This window comes from Telopea speciosissima, chromosome 1, assembly GCF_018873765.1.
Source record: "Telopea speciosissima isolate NSW1024214 ecotype Mountain lineage chromosome 1, Tspe_v1, whole genome shotgun sequence".
NCBI classification, from domain to species: domain Eukaryota; kingdom Viridiplantae; phylum Streptophyta; class Magnoliopsida; order Proteales; family Proteaceae; genus Telopea; species Telopea speciosissima.
This window is the reverse complement of record NC_057916.1, coordinates 20,122,018-20,146,518: the sequence shown is the minus strand read 5'-3', so window position 1 is coordinate 20,146,518 and position 24,501 is coordinate 20,122,018. Positions and strand designations below refer to the sequence as shown.

The 24,501-nt window shown below is 38.6% G+C and overlaps 2 protein-coding genes across 3 annotated transcripts; one reads left to right on the top strand and one right to left on the bottom strand.

The window, feature by feature from the left end:
* Positions 1 to 3,965: 3,965 nt before the first annotated feature.
* LOC122662150 (ADP-ribosylation factor 1-like) lies at positions 3,966 to 7,932 on the top strand. 2 transcript variants are annotated; one of them, XM_043857727.1, is made up of 7 exons: positions 3,966 to 4,070; positions 4,183 to 4,367; positions 5,366 to 5,436; positions 6,086 to 6,205; positions 6,295 to 6,413; positions 7,163 to 7,244; positions 7,682 to 7,932. In XM_043857727.1, exons 2-7 carry the CDS (start codon positions 4,220 to 4,222, stop codon positions 7,685 to 7,687), a joined length of 546 nt encoding a protein of 181 aa, XP_043713662.1. In that variant the 5' UTR covers positions 3,966 to 4,070; positions 4,183 to 4,219; the 3' UTR covers positions 7,688 to 7,932. The 2 variants fall into 2 exon arrangements, with proteins under 2 accessions (XP_043713662.1, XP_043713654.1); XM_043857719.1 differs by having other exon boundaries at positions 3,987 to 4,070; positions 4,207 to 4,367.
* Positions 7,933 to 10,844: 2,912 nt separating this feature from the next.
* On the bottom strand, positions 10,845 to 22,062 carry LOC122648159. Its single transcript, XM_043841407.1, has 4 exons — positions 21,869 to 22,062; positions 12,506 to 12,599; positions 12,312 to 12,416; positions 10,845 to 11,214 (listed from the first exon to the last, which is right to left on the bottom strand). Exons 1-4 carry the CDS (start codon positions 22,051 to 22,053, stop codon positions 10,945 to 10,947), a joined length of 654 nt encoding a protein of 217 aa, XP_043697342.1. The 5' UTR covers positions 22,054 to 22,062; the 3' UTR covers positions 10,845 to 10,944.
* Positions 22,063 to 24,501: the final 2,439 nt, after the last annotated feature.

The window sequence follows — 24,501 nt, the reverse complement described above, 5'->3', positions numbered from 1 at the left end:
TAGACCCCGGGCGTAGCCCGGCCCGGCCCGGCCCGGCCCAACCCGACCCTATATTAATTATAAGTATATAATATTGCATATATAGCCTAATAAAAAATTAAAAAGCAAAAGACAAAAAAAGCCCTAAAGGCACATGGGATTACATACAAAATCAGGGTCAGGGTCAGGGTCAATCAGGGCCAACCCGACCTTGGTCGACCCTATCAAGGTCTATCAGGGCCGAGTCGGGTCAGGAAAAACCTTGGCAGGGTTAGGACTGGGTTGAGGGTTTCTTGGCCCTGACAAGACAGGATAGGGTCGGGTCGGGTCAGGGTTTAGGTTAAGGCCTTTAGGGTTGGGTTAGGGTTTTGGGCAGGCCCGGTCCAACCCGACCCATTGACACCCCTAGGGATGTTGTGTCTGGCATGACCGGATGGTGTTCTTTCTTCCTTATAATATATCTGCAATTACATTTGATTAGATATGTATTTATCAAAATACTTTACGTGATTTCTTTTTCCTTTTTAAATACATTGGGTGATGCAGCCGGACCTGTGGATGATTGGCTCTTCTCCTACGACCTTCCCCACCTTCCTCATACCAGACACAAATAGGGTTTGACCACACCTGGGCTGTGCGTTTGGGTAGGGTTGTCATTTTGTCCCAGTGTATATCTTGTAGGAGGGTCGTAGGAGGAGCAGAATGATTGATTGGAAGGGAGGGTCAATTAAACCATACACGTATACACCCATCATTGGAGAAGGTTGGCATCAAAACTATGGATATTTTAATAAACACAAACCCATCGATTGTATTTATGGGAGAAGGAGAAATTATTTCCAGGCAGGACAATGTTGAGAGGGTTCTCTAGGTTGGCCTTGGTTCTGTTGGTTGTAATTTTGTGGGCAGGTTGATCGTAAGAGTTTTCTATTTACATGTTAAGATTTCATCCATCCATCGGTTGACAAATATAGGACTACTAAGAGATTCATTCAAAAAAAAATATCAAAAAGTTAAAAACGGACAATAGACAATTTAAATAATGCTTGGATATACATGGAGTATATAACTGAATTTTTTATATAAATTTGACATGTGATCACTTTAGACCATTCCTTAGATGTCCAACATTTAGAAATACATCTTCCCTCCATGTAGTAAAATAGAATATCCGCTTAGAAAATGACGGATCTGGATACATGAAGCCTTCACATAAGGTGTGATGATATATTCTTATTTTTCGTCTAAGGGTGCCAATCGTTCTGGTTTGATACTCATTTTGACAAGGTGCAAATCAAAATCGAATTTGATAGGAATCAGCCAAAATCATACTCATTTTGCATTCAATCTGATTTGAGCGGTTTCTATTCGATTTTCGTTATCCGATTCGTATATGTTTACATTTGGTTTGTAGTGTCATCTTTGAAAACGGTTTGTAATTCCAATTTGTAATGTGATTAATTCTGGTTCACATTCGGTTTACAAACGGTTTATAGTGTTGTTTCACATCCGGTTTCACCTTTGTACCCTTTAATTCAATTCCTTTCACATATAATTTGAGAGTATGACTAGTTAAGTTTAGAATAACTAAATATTACCATCCCAATATATTGTGGATTCTCTTATTATACATTCTAACATCATAAAGAGCCACCTTAGAAATATAGTACCTTAGAAACATAGAACCAACTTTTGCTTAAACATAAGGCAATATAGAAAATTGAATTTATTTGGTTCGATTTTATGGGTTCCTATTTGGCCTAGATCCATCAATTTTTCATTGCAAATCAAAAATCAAACCAAAAAGAAAACCTATGAAATCATAATGATTCTCTGTGATCTAATTCGGTTTGATCGTGAAGCATCAATGTCGAATTCCATTTTGACAGACTTACTTTTTTTCCTTTCCTCAGCAAATGTCCTTTCATGGTACCATTAAAAATGTTTAGAGAAACATTTAGGGGACAAAAACAATTGTCCTTGCCGAACCGTAGCTAGGCAGCTGATCCGGACTTGAAAAGAACCTCTCCAACCAGAATTCAGATCTTCTGCAGCGCGTTGCGTGTAGCACCTTGAGCAGTGCAGATACATGGGTGTGTGCAATGACCGTCTTACCCCCGCTTGGGCAGGGGTAGGGTGGTCAATGCATATGCCCATGTATTTGCATCGCTCAGGTTACTACGGGCAGCGCACCGCAGAAGATTTGGGTCCCTTCATGCATGCCAATGATTGAAAAGAAAGAGAAAATTACACTCCACTCCCCTCCCTGTACAGATGCCTGATATTAAAACCATCCGTGCTTTTTGAAATTACAACCGTCCCTTTTTTATAAACAGAGTTATCTATAAATTTAAAAGACATTTTTACCCTTTGCACTAAAACAAATCAAATCCAACCCCACCTATCCTTGAAATGGAAATATTACCTATCTCATTTCTTGTAGTCGGAGAGATGAGAGAGAATCCGATAGACCTTGCTAACCCAGAGGTGATTATAATCGGTGACGAAGAATTGGAGTCAGGAGCGAAAGTGAGGGCAGGTGAGGATGAGTGGGATGATGATCTCATTGAGTTCGTGGAATGTGTTTAATTGTGGTAGTTGCAGGCTCTGGCTCTCATTGGATGACGACGAGAGGTACACGGTCAAGGCACCCACATCGGCTCTGGCTCTCAAGTGTTTAGTTAAGGGTTTTGGTTGTTTTGGTTGAAAGGGTAGAAGAGGTAATTCATTAGAATAAAGGGTATTTTTGTCTTTAAAAATATTTGCTCCTGTTAACGTCATTATTTAACAGCAACTAATAGGAGTGTAAGTTTGGCCCTATCGGCCCGAGCCCGCCCTGAGCTCGAATAGAGTCTAAGCTGGATTTTTCAACTTTGAGGGTAGGATAGGGTTGGAATTTTCAGGTCCGGGGTTAGGGTCGGGCTGGCCAGGGTTGAGGCCTCGGGTTGGGCCTGGCCCAACCCTAGTTTAATTTGTTTAACCCAAAGAAGTATAAAACAAACCAATGCCCAAACCCATGTTTTTCATTTTTTTTTAATGCATAGAATGATGCAAATGGGGAAAAAAAAAAAAAGAAGGGTCAGTTAGGGTCAATCAAGGCCAACATGGCCTAACCCAGCCCAATCAAGATCAATCAGGGCCGGGATGGGTTGGGCTAAGCCTGATAGGGTTGGGCCTGGGCTGAGATATCTCAACTTGATCTAGGGCTGGGTTGGGCTTGGGCTAGGCTATGAGGACTTAGGGCTGGGCTGGGGTTTTAAAAAACCCGGCCCAATCCGGCCCTGTTTCACCCCTAGCGATTGACTAACGAAGTGGGTACGATTGTAATTAACCTTCAAATGTAGGGGATGTTAGTGTAATTTTAGAAAGAAGGGTATGGTTTTAATATTGGGCACCTCTATTGGGGAGGGGAGTATATTTTCCCAAAAAGAATAATCGCGTGAAAAAAGCAGCAACGGTTGTTCATACGTGGCGTTCAATGATTGGTGCTATTCTGTCATCATAATAAAAATATGAATGATAGCACTTCATATTTGTTGGCATATGTGGCGTCTGATGATTGGTGTTATATTGTTGTCAAAGGTTAAACAAATTTGAAAGATGATTTATAGAATAGTATTTTTTTGGAAGATTTCTCTCTTGGGAGCATGGTGTGGTAGGACCAATGAGAGCATGTGTAGAAGCATCAACAGGCCATACATTTTCGCTTATGATGGGGGTGAGGCGTTCATTTCACTCTCTTCTCTGCATACTCCCCTAGCGAGCAAGGATTGAGATATCAAAATCATCGGTATCGGTCTCGGGCAGGGGTAGGATGGTCATTCCTATCCCCCTATTTGTGCTCAATGGTTTCCTAGTGCTGTACACTTCTCTCGTGACAATGTATGGATTTTGTTACTTTTAATGGGCAATTCAGGAAAAAAGAATACAGAAACATGAAGCGTGGAACACCAACTCTAACACAACCCGGTTATAAAAGCAGAGACGCTCGTTTACTTTCCTCACCGTTTCAGGTTCTTCCTACTCGCAAGATTTCAAACTTTCGTCTGCGATCTCCTCCTCTCCTCGATCTGCATTTCGAGATCTGACTGGTAAGGGACCTCAATCCTCCATTAAATAAGCCTCTCTCCCTCTTTATCTCTGTCTTCGAGGTCAGAGTTTTGTTACTTGTTGGTTTTGTTTCTTCTTTTCGCCTGCATTCAGATCTCGTTCTTCGGCGTTTCTCATCTTCTTCGAAGAAATGGGGCTCCAATTCTCGAGGCTCTTCAGTCGCCTTTTTGCGAAGAAGGAAATGAGGATCCTTATGGTTGGTCTTGATGCCGCTGGTAAAACTACCATCCTCTATAAGCTCAAGCTTGGAGAGATCGTCACCACCATTCCTACCATTGGTCAGTTCTGCTTCTTTCCATTTGGATTCCTTCATTGTGTTGTGTTTTTTTCTTTTTCATGTCTATTCTGATTTGTTTTGCTTAGGGAGTTTGGTAGATTGCTTGATCCACGGTTTTTGTACCGCAGATGAGAGAATTATTAGCTTTCTTGCTTTAAACAGACGTTCTAGGATCTTTGTGGCGAGAATCATTCTGCCATTGCATTGATTCAGTGTTTTTTATGCTGATTTTTTTTTTTTTTAATTTAAAATTCTTGGTTTTAAGTTTGGGTGGACGGCCATGATCTCATCGAACGGAATTGCCATCAGTGGGGTTCTGCATTGGGTTGGTTTTTAATTGATGCTGCTCAGAACTGCGTGCGTTCTTATTTTTATATGTACTGCGGGATCCTGCAATTGATATCTACATTTCGGATCTCTACATGTTTTGGTGTCTGGTACAAATGTTGAATGAGAAAATTAAAAATATGATAGATCTACCCCTGTGGGGTTCAGCTTGAAAGCAAATTGTAGTTTCTCTTTCCGTCATGACTTTGGTTTCTCAAAGGATTAGGTGCTTGTGTTCTTGAAAGATTTTATCGTTTATGCTTGAACTGGACTATTGGAATGTTGGATGTTCCGAGCAGCTGGTATGTCTTGCCATTAGCCAGATTCACCGTAGGGGGTTCACTTGACCTCTTTGACCAGAGTCAAATCTTGGCTTCTTCACCTATCTTATCAACCCTAGTAGTTTAGTTGAATCATTGCGCAATGCTATGGCTTGTGAGGATTTTAATTGTTAATTGATAAAGAGTTACTGCAAACAATTTCAAGCGTCCAGTTTGCATGATGAAAGTAATTAGAGGCATTGGTGTTTTCTTCCATGATGCACCATCATATATTGCATGTTTGTAACCTGCTCCATGAAAGTTATTATGGCATTTTGTTGGCAGTTCTTGTTATTATGGCTTTGGAGAATAAATATATATATTTTTTTAAATATGTTCTTCTTGGTTGTAGGTTTTAATGTGGAGACAGTGGAGTACAAAAACATCAGCTTCACTGTTTGGGATGTGGGGGGCCAGGACAAGGTAAGGAGTAATTTGAACATGTAATTGACAATTGTACCATACTTTCTCACACATTATGGTGCAAAGTTAATTTCATCTTGCACCGCATGCCTTATAGGGCTAGTTTCTAGTTATTAGAGGGCTTTGGATAAGTCGAATTATTATACTCCTGTGGAAGGAATTTCATGGGTTCTGGACACTGGAGAGATATCCCTTGATGCTATGAAGACCCTGTGACACTATATGAAATCATGCATGGGATTTGTATTTCAAATGTCTCTATTTGTAATTTATGTCACTCTGAATTCATTAAGGAAGCGTGTGTTATTGGAAAATGCAAGGGGCACATGTCATCATTTATAAGATGGGAAATTTGTCACAATCTGTTATGCTAGTGAGCCAATTAACAATCATATTGCTCTCACGATTATTCAATATCTATATATCCATTTGAGACATCCCGAAGTCACTGAGGAGACCAATATTTTAGCTCTTAAGTGGCTGGTTGCCTGTTGGTTGGTATCTTATGTCATTGAGAGTGTTGATGTCATGCTCTGGTTGTTTAAGTGACAAATCATCCTTTCTTCTTCCTATTTTATTTCCTTACAATTTGCTTTTTATTCTTGTTCCATTTAACTGATGCTGTGATTATATGAATGGTTGGTAACAGATCAGACCATTATGGAGGCACTACTTCCAAAATACACAGGGTCTTATATTCGTTATTGACAGCAATGATAGAGACCGTGTAGTTGAGGCAAGGGATGAGCTTCACCGGATGCTAAATGAGGTAAAAAGTTTTATGCTGGTTATTTCCTCTTTATCTTGGCACCAATTGTTTATTGGTGATCATATTGAGAAACAAACTCATTGATTCAGGATGAACTGCGAGATGCTGTCTTGCTCGTGTTTGCCAACAAACAAGATCTTCCCAATGCAATGAATGCTGCTGAAATTACTGATAAGCTTGGTCTGCATTCCCTGCGTCAGCGAACCTGGTAAATTTTCTCATCGTGTTTTCATGCTTGAGCGGCAGTTGGGTGTGATTAAAATAAAATAGATGACATAAAATGAAATGAAACAAAGTGAAAAGATTAGCAGATAGCAGATAACTGGAAATTTCTTTAGAGTAAATTGTTAACCTGCTATTGCATTATGTCATGTGTGGACAGCTTACATGAATGTGAAATTGTTCTTTAACTTGACTTGTCGTATAAAAAGAAAAATGACACAAAGGCTGTGTAAATGTCCTCTAATGAAAGTGATTTAAATTGGATCGTGAATCCATTATTTCATAGCATGCTTCCTCTGATGTGCCTAATTTTTATGGGTGCTTAATCACATCACACATACCAGTCAGAACTTGTTTCTCTCTAAAGCTTTGCCTAGAGACTGACTTGAAAAATGTAGTTGGTGAATTTAAGTAATTTATTGTGCATACTATGCAATTGCAAAGTTGGGCATTGTAGTCTTATTCATGGATTTCACATTAAAACCTATTTCTGCTTGGGTTGGAGGATTTTATGATTGTCATTCGATAAATTTGATCAACAAGGAGAAATGAAAATGATTTAAATGATCAATCTGTCATTGATGTTATTGATTTGTTCTATACTTCTATGTATCTCTGCTCCCTTCAAAATAAAATCAAGTTGAAGAAGCTAAACTATCTGATATTTTTTTTATGCGTATCTTCCTTGAACTTGTGATAAGTCAGTTGATGATCCAGAATGATTCTTTTACCCAGGTACATTCAAAGCACTTGTGCTACATCTGGTGAGGGATTGTATGAAGGACTGGATTGGCTCTCCAGCAACATTGCCAGCAAGGTAAAAGGAAGAAATGAAAGTAAAAAAAGAGAAACAAAACAGATAATGCTACTGAGAGTGATAAAACTTCTAGTTAAAGTGCAGGCTTTGCACCCTTTAACTAGTGGATGGCATCTAGCTGAGATTCTCTTCACTTGTTGGACTGTGCCTCTTTCCTCTTACTTTCATCTTTCTATTTTTGTATCTTTCATTTTTCATTTTCCCTTTTTTTTTGTCAGTTCTCATCTCATGCCCCATCTCCCTTTTCCCATCTTTTCATTTTCCGGTTTTGTTTACTTTTGCTCTAGGGTCATGATTTGATGTCATAGAATTGAACGGTGATAGGTTGAATATTGACTTGTTTCGGTAGAAATTAAATGGTGCATAGATTTATTTGTCTGTTCTTAACCATGATATGTAGTCTATTTTAGTGACAAAAGTTGCTTCATTCTTTCCAGGTTTGACATTTATCACTGCTGGTGGAGAACTAAAAAATTAAATTGCCGACTGGGTTGAGCACTTGTGTGATTGGTGGCTGTGTACCTTATTTTCAGATTACCTGTTCAAGAATAGAATTTTTCCTCAGTTGTTGTTCCTTATATTTGTTTCAGCTCTATTCTTTTTGTATCTCAATCAGATTCAAGGTCTTACATTGTATACTTTGAAATTGTAATGATGTTTAAAATATAGTTTCTTCGTGATTTTCTTACTTGTGCTAGATTTTGTTACCTATGTTAGTCTTAGTTTTCATGGATGGATGCTCACACTATTTATAGATCAAAGTTGATCAAGTTAGATTTTACCCGATGGCCAAATGCCTTAGCAGTGGCCCCTACCTTAGTACCTTACATGGGTCAACTGGTAAGTCTTTCCTGTAATCACTATGGCAAGTTCATATGCGCTACCCCACTTTAGGGCAAGCGGGAGCCAGTGCTCGTCGGTCTGCTGCTCTGCCTGACCTGTCTCTTTCCTGGCTACAGATTGGGTTGGACAGTATAGCATAGTTGTTTGCCATTACTAGGCCAATCAACTGATGGAAAAAGCCATTTAGTTGGAGCACTGCACTCGGCCATAAAATTTAATTTGCTTATTATCACAGGAAGAGGGAGAAGGGGAGGGGAAGACCAGCTATTGGAGACTATGAGATGTAAAATAATTGAACCAACAGAGGAATTGGATATACTTTCCTAGAACTTGAGATGTAATCTCATTTAGAGGTGTAAGCTTGGCCCTGTCGGCCCAGAACCCGCCCTGAGCCCGAATAGGGCCTGGGCTGAGATATTTGTCCTTGAGGGCGGGTCAAGGTTGGAAATTTCTGGCCCTGCCCGATCCTGATTTAAGTTATACTATAAAATATATGCTGATATAATATATACAGTATAAAGTTTAAATATCACCCATATTTTTTTATATAATATATTATATATGAAGACAATAAGTGTTGTAATACATTTTATTATAGGGTTATTTTATGTAAAATTGATAATGTTCTCCCCGGCCCATTCCAGCCCCTGCAATTTTTTCCCCCTCCCCATGATCAAGGCCAATCAGGGTCAGCTCGGCCCGACCCTGAGGGCGGGTCAGGGTTGGATTTTTCTGACGCTGAGTCAGGGTCGGGTCGGGTCGGGCCTGGGCCTAGCTAAGGGAACTTAGGGTTGGGCTAAGATTCTATAAAGCCCGGCCCAACCCGACCCTGTTGCAGCCCTTATTCTCATCCATTGCATCTTACCAGCCCATAATTGGGAGGATTCTGCTGACTCTTGCAAAGAGGGTAAACCCAAATGGAGGGAGACTTTTGAAAACGAGGAAAGAGAGATTGTTGAACTAGAGCTCTTTCCTCTCAAAATCTCCAAAACACCTGGCATTCTCTCAGACCAAATGAAGAACTGGGCTTGTTAGTTAAAATCAGAGGCCGAGCTCCATTTGGTGCACATCGGTGAAGATGTTGGCGCCAACTTTGAGAGCAGGGAGGATCAAGATTCATCTCTCCCGAATCGGCCCAAGAAGCCGAGGGTTGAGGGATCAAGCAAGAGTTTCTGGTGCATTATCAATGGGTAGACAGTAGAAATTTGGACGGACTCAAATGGTTAACTGGTTTCTTCAGCGGGAATTATATCCATGGCCATGGCCCTGGCCCTGGCCCTGGCCCTGGCCCATGGGATCTGTACTCTGTACTTTTTATATTCAAACTGACCTAAGCAAATTGTCCAAGTGAGGTTAAGTCGTCATTTCCGTTTCCCTATGAGAGAAACTGAACAACTGTACCGAACAAAAAACTGAACAAGATAAAGATTCCTAAGAAGAGGGAGAGAGAGAGGGGATGTAGCAAAAGTGGAAGGAGAGAGGGTGTAGTGGTGGCAATAGAGAGAATGGAATTGTAAGAATGGACAGATTAAATGGCTAATACGGAGAGAGGGATCCAACGATTATTAAGATATATATTCCATTAATTACAGCTAGCATATAGATCCTCCTTCCTTGTTTTTGCTTAGTTTCTTTAAACGTAAAAGCATGAAATCGGGTTGGGATAATGTTCTGTGGAGGAGCACACCCTTCGCAGCGCCCCCTCTCTCTCCCTCCTCCCCATGTGAAATGACTCATATGGCAGAGGACAGAGATAGAGAGAGGAGGGCACTGGCGGAGAGTGCGCTCCCCACACAGAACACTTCCCCACCATTACACCCGCAAATGTGAATCATTGGCATCAGAACTCATCTTGCCCCTCGCAATCGAAGATCAAAATAACCTTTTATGGATCCAAAAGGGGGAAATTTTAGAACAGTGTTTTTACTACTCACACAGACGTGATTAAGTACCGGAGTAGCCTCCATGAAATCTGACTCAAATAGATCGAGACTTGGCTAGAAATCAGTTGGATTCAATTAAGCAATAGATTCAGTACCTTCTTAAGAATCAGGGTGTAGTTGGCCAAATTCTGATTCAAATTTGTGAATTCAGCTGATTAGTTTCCGAATTTTAACACCAGAAACTAGAGCTGTAAAAGATAGGGACCAATAATAGTTCATCAACCTTTGCCTCTCTCTCTCTCTCTCTCTCTCTCACGCACATACATATACATCAATGGCATAATTTTTTTCCTTTCTGGAGGTGGGGACGGGGAAAAATCTAAATTCACAATTTGTGCTAATTCCCTTCATGGAGGTGTATTACTAACAAACACACCCTCCATACAACAGTCCTCAATTCACAAGAAAGCATCATATGATGGAGGGAAAAAGGTACAATGTGGACCTATGTACAAGCATAAAACGAAAAATAGTTAACCAAAGGCAAAAGTTTTTCTTCTCCAACAAGACTAAAGAGTATCTCTAGACTAACACCATATTTTGCAAGTGAAACGGGTGATATGGCAATCTTGACCGTATGGATATCTAGAAAATGGTCATATGCCAAATTTCGGACTTAGATTCAGCCATATACCCTCCCATGTTTGACATATTTCCTTGTATTTTCAATCGTTCATTTCTTTTAAAGAAAACTTTAATTTTTCCACTGGATTTTCAATCCCTTCTTTGCCACATGGCCAACTCTTTTTTGGCTGAAACTTGACCTTCAGATCCACCTGTACCAGTCTAAATAAACTCTCTAGACCTGATAGACTAGAAAACCTTTGTCCAACAAATTAATATGCATAATATTAGGCATGTACAACTTAAGCTCCCCAGTTAAGCAATCTAAACCAAATATGTGGGTTGAAAGATTACTCAGCTTCAAGTGCCTCAATCTCATATCTGACTTCCTCTAGATGTTCATTTATGTTTGTCACTGCATCCTGCACCCCTCTGATGGCTTCATTGAGGGCACTGTCATACTCTGCATCTGCCTCAGCGTCCTCAGTTCCTGCAGCTTCCGTTATTTCATGGACATGCACACACTCATGCTTTGCTGGGTTGCTAGATCTGCAGTGCTCATGGGTCACCAGTCGCTCCGAGGGACGGCCAGCCTTCTTTAAAATCTGAATTGTAGCTGTCTTTGGAAGGTAATGTTATGCCAGGAATCAGAAACCATGAACGGAATTATCATGTAAGGGAGCACAGAATGTAAACTAGTTAATAAAGTAATCTAGATGAAGCCCTACACGATTATTCTTGTAGTCAGAGAGATGCTTGAAACATATCATATGCTAAAAACAATCTATACTCCCTCCATCCTGCAAAGATAGTCCTCCTTCCCATATTCAGCTTTCATTTTTAGGTCCATCTAAAAAACTTAAGTAATGAGTTATTGTGAAATTTACTATTTTGCCCCCTTGCCTTCATTACCACATTCATTTATTACCCGACTTTACAAGTTTAAATATTTTAAGATTTAACTGTAAAATAGTTGCAGAAGGAATCTAATTCAGTCCTAAAATGGAGAAGTTGCTTAAGATGACGAACCTGTATCCTTCCATTAGTTAGGTGAAAAGAAGTTAAATCTTTTCATTTATCTGGTTTCAAAATAAAGAATGTGTGACTGGAATATTCTCTCCAGTCATATACTCCACAAAATAACACTAGATATTAATGCCCATAACCTTCTGTCTCTTCCCCAAAATTTTTTACCATCTCAAATGTGCAGCAATTTTATAGACAAGTCATCTGTAAATACTGGCTGGTTGTCTTAAAAAGGTGTTCCATAAATTTACTTCTCTTCTAATTTCATTCTAAATACACAAATTGAGAATAACACGTCATCAAAATCTTCAGCATTAGGTAAAAAGTTGGAGAGGTACTATAAACTATTTTTCTCCATTACATATGTCAATAAGTATATGAAGAAGAGAGTTAACAATCAATAGATTCAATGGATCAATTTAGCACATAAGTTTTACTATTTTGGAGTACATACAAGTATTTCTAGCTACCAAATAGATTTTCCTGTTTTTAGATAGAAAGTTTTACACAAAAGAACTCAAAATATTTTCATTGTTTCAAAACAAAACAACTAAAACATATCCAAATACAGACAGTTATTTCCTCAACAGATAATACTTACTGGTTAAAAGGATTTCAGACTGGAGTTTCCCTGTCTACGAAAACTCAAATAGAACTAGTAAAAAGACAATGTGAAATAACAGGACAATACCAGATGCAATTTTTGCTTTTCCTGCGTCTGAACATCTCTCAATAGGCGAGCCAGATCATCTCGGCAGAAATCAGGGTTCAAAAATTGAGATTCCATTTCGAGGGCCTGCATCAATGTCAGAGAATTTAAATTTCAGTGCAATGTGCTACAAGAAAAAATTACTAAAAATAGTTTATCATGATTCAGTAACCTACTTGTTTTGAGCAATCATTGAATTCTACTGTGATCTCACTGCAAAGTTGTTGGTAGGCTACGTCGCTGCCTCCACCCATATATTCAGAAAACCCCCTACCAAAGCACCATCAACTGTCAATTATGCTTAAAATTCTTGTACTGTACAACATAATAGAACCTAGAGTCTTAGACATAGCAGAAAACTGCCAACAGAACCGGAGTTCAACGGCCTTGTATGCACAAGGATAGAACAGAATATGTTGGTATGAACAATCTGGTTATCACTTGAAAAGAAGACTAACAAAGGTTAGCGAACAGAATAGAAACTTAAGAACAACAGAAAACAATAACTTGTTATGTAAGGATGGAAAGTTTCAGATCTGACCTGTTGGAAGGAGAAGAACAAAAGAAAAGAGGAAAGAGGATATGAATTAGGAGTCCCACCACCTGATCCTCTGAGTTGGCTTCCCACCAAACTCAAGCTTGGAATACACCAAACTACCTTGGCATCCCACCAAGGGCTTCACTGCATCCTGCATCAAAGGAGCTCTGAATCTCACAGAATTAACAAGTAAAAGCTATGTTTAATCTCAAAATCATGGGAGAGTTGTGTAGCCCCTTCTCTTTATTTATAGAACTAAGAACTAAAAGAATCGGAAAACTCTCCACGAGCAAGCTGAAGAAAGTCCTATTACAATCTAACTCTTGAAAATAGAAAGTATCTAGAAACTCTAAGAAAATAAACACCTAATTTCGTATAGACCTCAAATCCCTCACATTTGGGCTTATAGAATTGACTCTTTAGTCATTACAATAGAAAACCCAAAACATTTATCCCATGGCCCATATAACCCATTGGGCTTCAAAATTAAGCTTATTGGTTCATTCTTGGTTCATTCTTGGTCCAACTGATAGCCTGGTTTGCTGCTGACCTTCTTGTTCTTCAGAACTGCATCAGGATAGGACTGTTGTCGAGGATTAGGCTCAATTATCAAGCCAGAGAAAGATGGCGTTTTACGGAAAAATCACCTGTATACATCAGAGTCCAAATTCTCTTATCCTCCTCAAGACGAGACTATAAAAAATTAAATAAAATGAAACCCCTCCAGGTAGATGTTATCATCTGTGAGCTCAAGGCTCTCAACCACCATCAACACTCTCAACCAAAACTTGCAGACAAAATCTGCAACTGACAAACTACCAACAGTAAGAAAGCCATACAGTTGAGGATATTGCTCCTCAAGAGTAGAATACACTGACCACATTCCTCCCACAGCCTCACTTTAAGACAGTACACCCTTGCACAGCTGCTCTCTTCCTAATGAAACCTTACCATATTATAATGAAAAACAACCATTTGGATACAAATGCTTCATGTTTTATACAGTCACTCCCTCCCAAAAGCACCTTTTTGCATTATTTGCACACAATCTTCCAACCAGCAACATGATGCTATTCAGCTTCCCCAAGCTCCCATAAGAAGTACCTCAAAACTCTCCTGATTCTCTCACAAATTTTAACTTGATAAATAAAAGGTATGAAGGATTTCATGATAAATTCAATCAAATCAATTCTCACCTCTATTGATACTATTCTCAAATTTCTCCAATATTGACTCCCAAATTCCTCTAAACTGGGAATTCCACCATATATCAAGAAAATTTAGTTATATCATCCCTCCTCTTGAAGATTAATACTCACCTTTCCTGTTTCTCCAATTTCACTTTGTGTTTAGTGATTTACTCAAGACAGTTCAATTCTCTCTCAAATTCTCCACATACTCCTCCATAGCCTCAACATTTTATCATTAGTTGCAAATTGGAAGTGAAAACCTCCACATTTTCCCTGCTTATGACAAAGCTTCTATTTACCATTTCCACAATAAAGTTTCAAATCATTTCTCTTTCTTCACCTTCGGAAATGATTTACTGATGATATCAATTAAAAGAGCTAGTGATGAAAGATATGGGAATCTCCGTGTGCTATTCCTTTCTTGGCTAACGGCTCTGAACTATATAGAAAGATGGAATCAACAGGGTATAAAAAGGGCAAACCCAATGCATGAGGCTCCCGCCACTGCAGGGCTTGGGGAGGGTTATAATGTACACAGCCTTACCCCTGCTTCGCGGAGAGGCCATTTCACGACTTGAACCCGCAACCACTAAGTTGCAATGGAGCAACCTTACCATAGCATCGAGGTCCACCCTCTCTCAAATATCCCCTTATTCATTATCTCATCCCATGACCCTTCTCTTAAAAAATGTAATGTAGAAACTTCAAGTTGGCACTCTCATATGTTTTTTAGAATTTTATCCGGAAAACATCACCCCTTTTTTCCTCTTCATTTCGTCACTTTTACAAACTTATTAGTGATCAAACCCACTAAGACTTTTTGCATGTCCTTTAATAGTGCTCCTTGGCATGGTTCAAGGTCTTGGTTTCGGACCTGGTTTCAGCTAGGCAGAAAACCAATTTGGTTTTTTTTTTTTTTTATAACTCGAAGCCAGGTTTTGGTGGGTTTTTGACCTAGTTTGGTCATGAAACTTGGTATACAGCCTATTTTGGGCCATTTAAACACAATGACACTATCAGATTTTGAAATTTCAAAGTCCAAATAAGAGTTTGACTTCGGATCCTAGGTTGATAGGCTACCATGTACTAATAGGCCCTATTCTACAAACAACTTATTAGTAGAAAGCATACAATTAATGTAAAATACCGAGATCTCTCAAAGATACCGAAATAATACAGAGATAATACCGAGATCTCGAGTGATGTTTCCTTAATTCGTTCTTTGTCTCGTCTTGGACCTTCAAAAACCGAGATATCTCGGAGATCTCAGCGAGACCTCGTTCCATGCTCCTTGGGAAGGAGATGCAATGTCATCAAACATATCTCCAAGCCTTCTCCAAAGAACTAGTAACAATAACTCGAAATCAAACTGATAGGACAGAAGCCCTTTGGTTCCATGGCCAATTGTTTCTTATGCAGCACTATGAAAGTTGAATTTGCACCTTTTACTGTGGCTTGATAAAATCTTCTAGTTTAATAAATTTCTAGAAACATATTTGCCAGACCCCCAGGCCCCACCCCCTCTCCAAAAAAAACACATTCAACAACAAACAACAACCATAACCTTATCCAAACACATTGTGCTATACTTCTGGAGAAGGATAAATAAATATCAGCTTAAATCAATAATTAAATCACCCAACCTCTGACATCCTGTAACAAAATTCCTGTTTGCTATTTGGAGCTTCCTTTACAACCATTCTGCCCCACCATAATGTTAGGGTTTAGGGTTTAAGCACAAGGTTGCTTAAAGCATTACACCCTGAGTATCTAGTTTTGGAATACCCAGACTGCTGCCTCCAGCTAGTATATATAGGGAAACTAGGGTTTAGGTCAGATGGGTTAATTACTATATTGCCCCTCACAACCTGAGCATTAATACAAGTAGGATTATATTAGAACATATGAAGGGATATTACATAAATACCCTTACAATCTCCTCATATGTTCTACATATATCCACCACACATGTATAGAAACCATTGTTCAATCAGTAATTGAATCAATATAAATTGAATATCAACAATCCAATAAATCAAATAAGTAAACTTCAAGAAATAAAACTAGGGTTTTAGGTCAAAGCTAAACCCAATAAAAAAATCTGAAGTTTCACAAACAAGTGGCTAAACCAAAAGATAAAGAAAAGTCCTTGTAATCCATGTGACTTTACTCATGAAGTAAGTCATCCTCATCGAGATCCAAATTCAACTGTTCTCCTCCATCTTCGCCATTCTCTGTAATTTGTCAAATATGAATTTCATAAGATAATATGAATTCAATCATTTGCACAATAGTATCTAGTTCAACAATAAGAACTTAGTACATTCCATATATAGCTGAAAGTAAACCAGAAACAATAAGCATCATCATCAAGTTTCTTTACAAGAACTCGATCCTATATAGTCTCTATCACAAGGACCATACCATGTTTCCATTTGGAATACTGTGTTCGTCATATCAGTCATAGATTTATGTTGTATCATCAAATTTGGAATGGTACACCATACTATGAAAGACATGTCATCAAATTTGGAATGACATAAAGACTAGCACAATATCATTGAAATATATCAGACATTTTTCATATTCCTTTGTGGAATAACAAAGTAAGGAAACTTCGCATGAAAATTTGCTACACCATCAAGTTTGGAATGATTTCACAAACCCCCATACTTAGTAACCTAACTAAGTTATCTGAAACATGTAAACTGTCCCGAATGCTTACCAAGGCTAGATGAGATTCAAATAATTCAAAATAATACTGAGTCAGGTTAAGACCTGACTAAATGGTCTTTAACCCTATCTCCCCCGTAGTTTTGAATGTTCGATCTTTGTTCAATCCCTTTGTAAGAGCATCTGTCATATTATCCTTTGATTTTACATCAATCAAAGTGATAATCCCTTGTTCTGTTCGATAATTCAGCATGGCCTGTTTCAGCCTGATGTGTCTCCTCTTATAATTAAAGAGTGAGTTATACACAATCGTCTTTGTTGCTTAATTATTACAGAATATAGATATAGAGTTTAACTTAAAACTCCTCGGGTAAAACTCCTCAATGGAATATCCATGATCAGATCCTTTATCCACTTTGCTTCATCTCCCGTAGAAGCTAGAGCATAAAGTTTCGATTCCATAGATGACAGAGCAATACCAGCCTGTCTCTTGGATTTCCATGCTACAACTGCTCCCCCGAGTGTAAATACATAGCTACTAGTGGATCTGCTGTCTCCCAAATCTGAGCACCAAGATGCATCAGAATATCCTTCCAAAGTTTGAGGATGTCCAGTATAACATAGAGCATAACCAATAGTACCCTTCAGGTATCTCATCAGTCTCGTCAGGGCATCCCAATGCTCTTTTCCAGGATTACTAGTGAAACGATTCAACATGCCTACCGTAAAGGCTATGTCTGACCTAGTGCAACTCATTGCATATATGAGACTACCAATCAGTTTAGAATATTCTAACTGATTTACGGTGTCACCTGTGTTAGGTTTCAACCGTTTGTTATAGTCATAGGGTGTCTCAATCGGTTTACAATCACCGCATCCCCAACTAGAAAGTAGCCTCTCAATGTAATGAGACTAACTAAGGGTGATCCCTTGCTCATCGAAGCTTACTCTCATCCCAAGAATGATGTCTACCACACCAAGATCTTTCATGTCAAATTCTTTGAACAAGGTTTCTTTAATGTTACTCACTACAAAGAGATCAGAACCTATAATCAATATGTCGTCTACATACAAGCAAATAATCACGACCTTGTTGGACTCAGACAAAAAATAAAGGCACTTATCCGAGTTACTGGTTTGAAAACCAAGGCTCTTTACTGTCTTATCAAACTTCTCATGCCACAATTTAGGTGTTTGTTTAAGACCATAGAGAGATTTGTTTAATTTATAAACTATTTTTCCAGAACCTTCCATGACAAACCCTTCAGGTTGGTTCATGTAGATTTTTTCTGTTAGGTCTCCATTAAGGAAAGCCATTTTTACATCCATTTGATGCACAACATAGTGCTCAATAGATGCTATAGCAAGAAGAATCCTTATCATTGCCAAATAGCAGACCGGGGAGTAGATGTCAAAATAATCTATCCCTCTCACCAGGGTATAACCCTTAGCTACTAACCGTGCTTTACACTGGCTATAGACCCATCCGGATTAAGTTTCTTCTTCAATACCCACTTACACCCTATTGTCTTGGCCCCTTTAGGCAGATCAACAAGGTATCAGGTTTCATTCTGCATTAAAGAGCTCATTTCCTCATCAATGGCTTCTTTCCATTATAGTAAGTCCCTAGATTTCATCGCTTCCTTATAGGTGGATGGATCAGCCTCTAAATGGTAGGTGACAAAATCCTCACCAAAATCTTTGGGTACTCTACCTCTAGTAGATACTCTTCTAGGTTCTGATTCAGGGAGCATTGTGAGAGAAGTGTCAGAAACAATTGGCTCAAATTTTAAAGGTGATTCTGTAACCATTTCAGTCAAACCAGGCAAGGTCAGGCATTTAACTCTGAGGAATTTATCTTCAAAGAATATGTCATCCCTAGATTCTATCACCACATTGGTTGATAGATCCAAAAAACCGGTCTACAGCACTGTCTTCTGCACAACCTAGATACACATAAGTGTTTGTTCTAGTTCCCACCTTAAGTCTCCTAGGGTCTTGTATCCTAACATAAGCTATACAGCCCCAACCTTAAAAGTGTCATATCTACAGGGATGGTTATGCTATAGTTCATAAGGTGTAGAAGTCAGTTTTAAATGTGGTAGTCTATTTAGAATGTGATTTGCAGTCAACACTGCTTCTCCCCAATAGCAAGAGGCCATGTCAGCTGTCAATAACATGGAGTTTAACATCTCTGTTAACGTCCTGTTCTTTCTTTCAGCTATGCCATTTGATTGAGGTGAGTAAGGAGCAGTAATTTCAAGGATTATGCCTGCAGAGGCACAGAATTCCTTGAACTCTGTCAATTTGTATTCTCCTCCCCTATCACTTCTAAATCTTTTAATTTTCACGTTCAACTGATTTTCTACCCTATTCTTGAAAATTTTAAAATTTTGAAATGCTTCATCTTTAGATTTTAACAGGTATAAATGACAATATCTAAAAAAATCGTCTATAAATGTTATCAAATACTTCCGACCTCCTCTAATTGTGTAGTTTTTAAAGTCACAAATGTCAGAATGTATAAGTTCAAGAAACTGAGTGATCCTAGAAACCAGTCTGAAAGGTTTTCTAGTTATTTTGGTTTGAGCACACACTTCACATTTGTTAAATCTAATTGAAGTGTCTAATGGTAAATTATGAGTTTTAGCTAGTTTGAGCATTTTCCTATAGTTCACATGTCCTAACCTACAGTGTAGTATTTTGGGATCAAGTGAAATATGGTTAACCTGGTTGATTGTCTCATTAGCTAAACTCAACCTAAACATACCATTCAAATTGTAAGCACGTCCAAAATAAAAAGAATTAACAAACAATGTTACTCTACTACTACTAAAAATAATAGACATGCCAGCATCAAGCAAAATTCCAATTGAAATTAAATTCTTTTCAAAACCAGGAAAGACTTTAACATTTTTCAAAGTTAATATTTTACCTGATGATAGAACCAGGTTCGCTGTCCCTTGTTGAATCACTTCCACGACGTCTTCATTTGCAACAGTGACAGTCTCTGCTACTTGAACAACATCAGTGAGCAGGTTCTTGCTATTGCAAACATGACAAGTCGCTCCAGAATCTAACCACCAATCTGAAGATGTACTGGCCAACCCCTTACCCTTGCCAACTATGGCAACAAAGTTAGTAGGCTCAGTCTTGTCCACCAACATGTGAACTTCAATCTGTGGTATGTCAGTGTTCCCTTTCTTAGAACCCCTACACTCAGATGCATAGTGACCCCACTTTCCACAGTTGCGGCACTTGCCCTTCCTTTTAAAGTTAGTCTTTTTAGCCTCTAACTGTTAGGGTTCTTTCTTAGATGGCTTGGACTGCCTAGGATTTTTCTTGGATTGTAAAACTAAATTGACAAATGCCTGTTGTTGTTTCATCATCTCCAAGTTATTCCTAGCTCTATTCTCATTTTCGATTTTAATGAACCGTTTGAGATCATCGAACCCCACTTGTGTTTTCTTCCTATGCATCTCAGTTTTAAAGGAATGTCAGATAGAGGGTAACTTAAAAATAATTGCACCCACTAAGAATGCATCAACAACAGAGATATTTTCTTGGTTCAGTTTTGTTCCCAAGTTCTCAAAGTCTGTTACTTATGGAAGTATTTCCTTGTCTTCTTGAAACTTGAAATCCATAAACTTGTCAACCAAGTGAGTTTTTGATAGGTCCTCCTCCTTTTTTAATTGGGCTTCAAAGTTTTCCCAAATCTCTTTTGCAATCTAATATTTACAATAGGTCTCTGCCAGCCTATCTGACAGGCAGTTCGTAATTAGTGACCGATCTAAAAAATAAATTAAAAGCTAAAACCTTTTGCCTTCTTCTACTTTTCCTTGGTTTTTTTTTTTTTTTTTTTCAAAATCAAAAACAAAGTTTGACTTTTCGTCCTGTTCTCAAACAAAAGCTTAGACCTTTCTCTCTCAACGAATTCTGATTTCCTCTTTCTTTCTTTTTTTTCAACAAATCAAAACAATTCGTTGAAGAGATGGCTCTCTGCCTCTCTGCCAACGTGATTTGACCTTTTCCTTTCAATAATCAATGCACGATTGCCAATGCTGAGAAGAGCCGAACGCTAAAGCCGCAAGAGAAATCAACGCTTGCTCCCTTCAGGTTCCGTTTTGAAGACGATTACGCCAACGAAAATTACAAAATCGAAGTCGATCTTTTAAAATAAAAAACTTGCAATCATGACGTACGATCTCCAAAGCCGAATCAAGGATCGATCTTCCAAGCGTAATACGATCTCTAACGGAATTGTAAATCTGAGAATTCAAAACCGATCTTGATCGCAGAGAAGCAAAAATCCTAATGCTTTAAGATTGTTAGGGGTTAGGGTTTAAGCACAAGGTTGCTTAAAACATTACACCCTGAGTATCTAGTTTTGGAATACCCAGACTGCTGCCTCCAGCTAGTATATAGAGGGAAACTAGGGTTTAGGTCAGATGGGCTAATTACTAGATTGCCCCTCATAGCCTGGGCATTAATACAAGTAAGATTATATTAGAACATATGAAGGGATATTACATAAATACCCTTACACATAATTCTAACAAATTACTTCCTCTTTTGCTTAGGTACTGAGGAAAACTCTGAAATACGAAAAGTGGTTGGAAAAATATGGTATGGTTTACACAGTGATTTCACATGCGAGTGGATAAGGGGGAGTTTAACTCTGAAAATCCGAGCTTTTGCACCTCTGTATCTCCAACTTCCCCATATTGCACTTGTACCCTGAATTTCTTAAACTACAACAATTATGCAACCTGGGATGTCATTTCAAATGGAAGCAATTCGTGCGTTCAAGCAAATACCCACAAGATCACTGAGCAACGTTGTATGAGGGATAAAACCAACAGCGCCAAGAAGACCAAGCACATCACCAGCACATTTACCACAAAATCAATTACATTCCTGAGGAAAAAATAACTTTTCAAAGGGAAATAGGTTGATCAAAGAACTAAACCAATTTCAAAAACATCACGATAAATTTTTTTCTCTTGGGGTCACAAGGAGAACTAACAAACATATGTAAAAGGAGTCAAAGAGAGCCAAAAGGGTACATCAGAAAAGGAATATATTTTTCTGGGGAGGGGGTTTTTCCCTAATTTGTTATTCGTCTTGGTGTAGCGTACCTTCGTAACTTTGCATAAGCTTCAGCTCTTCGCTGCTGAACTGCTAGAAATTTCCGAAGCAGATCAACGGTTTTGGAGTGTTTGAGATGGCTTTCCTCTGCAACCACCTCCTTCTCCTCCTCCATGGTCGCCTCTCCTATGGCTACCTTCTCCAACCCCTCAATCACCTCTTTTTCATTTTCCATCAAGGCGCAGTGCCCAATTCTTCAGTTTTTTTTTTTTTTTTTTTTGTTACGATGAAGAATTCCTCAGTTCGTATTACTTCTCAAGTAGTTCTTAATACGAGAGAGCCTTCAGTAAGGAAAGGGCGAAATGAAGACAGGTTCCTTTGATCCTATTCGTAATTCGGAACTCAGAACTCAGAACTCGGAACTCGGAACTCGGAACCTCCTTCCGAACCAGCTGGGATGCCCTACAACACTGCTACAGTGGAGGATATTCTACTGCACTAATTGTAGATAGATGGTCTTTTGGGTGCAAGGTTCGTAATCCAGGTATTGGACTCAGGATCATGGTTCGTGATCTCGGAATCGGTTGGATCGGATCAAATCGACCGATACAAATTGGGATCACCCAAACTCGGGCAAATATGACACTTTTGTTCCTGTTTTCTTTTTAAAAAAAATTTTAATTTTTTTTTATATTTTTACCCCTATCCATACAGCTGGATTGGATCGAATTGGTATCGGGATCGGTCTTGGCCGATACCAATCTGATCCGGCCAAAATCGGCCGATCCGATCCAATCCAATCCGATACCTCAAACCATGCTCAAGATCGGTCAAGGCCGATACTGATTCGGATTGTTCGAAATCGATTTTGGTAAAAAATGATCAAAATCTAAGTTTTATTGGATCGGGCTTGGATCAATCAAAAATATTAATAAAATATTAAAAATTAGTACGGAATGTCATTGATCCTAACACTCACCTTTTATTATAACTTAAATGTAACTCTTTAGGATCCCACCACATGGTACGATCTTGACAAGTTATTTATGATCTTTTAGTTAAGGCTTTTCTGTTTAAGAAAAGTTTGGCTCAAATCCTAAAACGGCATTGCAAAATTGTCTAACAATATTTTGTCTTCTTCAATTAAGGGCTTCCTGCCCAACTGATGTCGGAATGGCAACTACCGATGTTGAAAAAATCTTATCCAAACATGAGGGAAGAGAGATACATCTCTTCAAGGAACCTTACCCTTGTAATTCTCGTTCTCATATACTAATCCATCTTCCGTCTCATCTATTTCCGACGTGGGACTAAAGTTCTTACACAAGAAATAATAAACTAAAAGCAACTCTTAAGAAAAACAAATATTGTAAAAAGAAACCTCTAAAACCAAGATTTCAAGAAAGAAAATATTTTTGAAATTCATTTTAAAATTCATTTTACAACAAACACCAACTCCATCAAAACCTAATCTGTCGAACACTTTCAATCATGGATTCTCAATCGTGGATTGGACATAAAACTTTAATAAGACATTTTTAAAAATAATTGTTTAAATAATAATAATATATGGAAAATTGTTTTCTACATGGATAGTGTAAAAAAGAATCTGCAAACTACATCAATAAGGGTTTAGAAAATGATATCATCCATGTGGGGCCCTCATGATCAACATCAAAAGACACTTTTGTCTTGGGGGATGGAAATTGGAAATTCTTAACTGATTGATAGTTGATACCCAATTACCCATATCATAATATGCATCTTAATCCTCTGTCAAGAGTTGAGGAAAATCCAAATGAGAAACCAAACTGCAAATCAATTCTGAAAGTGACAAAGGGTTACCATCCCCTATTTGATGGATTTAGGAGACTAATTGATCTCAAATTTGAGTACATTGGCTTCATACTCTCTGGTCTTTGCTCAACACATTTTGACAATAAACCAGCAAAGTCCTCAACAAAATTCATTACTATTCTGTCATTGCATATAAGGAATTTCTTAATTGCCCAATAATACTGGTAAAAGAAAGATAAAAGTCATTGGAAGATTGCAAAGGTTTCCTACACTAACCACATGTAGAATTAAAATATACCAAATAATAAAAGGACATTGGAAGAGCTTTTTAGCTTCTAATGTTTTGTCCCACATCGATTGAAACGAGACAGTACCAATGCTATATATATTTTAAGAGGCCAAATACTGGATGTCGAGTTCGGTAGCGCGAGCTTGTAACCCAAGCGGGGACATTAAAGTGATGGGATGCCAATCTGGTCCTTGTGGTTGCGTCCGTGGGTGATTTCTATTGGCTTGCCCAATCCAAGTTTGGAGTTGAACTCTGTGGCCTGAGCGAAGGCTTGGGTCTCCTGGTTCCTAGAGTGGAGGGGAATGCGTGAGGCTGGCTTCACAGAGCAACGACAACTTCCCGCTCTGAACGGTGGAAGGATTACGAGCTGGTGCACCTCGAACCAACTTGCCCCAAGGGCTGGCTTGAATTCGAACCATCATTTTTTGGTTTGGTATTACGTCACGGGTTCAAATCACAGAGAAGGTTACCTGAAGTAGAGTGAAAGCCGTCAAGAAAGGGTTACATGCCACTAGGCAGCGAAGCGTGGTGGTTTGTTATGAGCGTTAGATTGTTCCAACTTAATATGGGATAGGTTAAATGGTTTGATTTAACGAG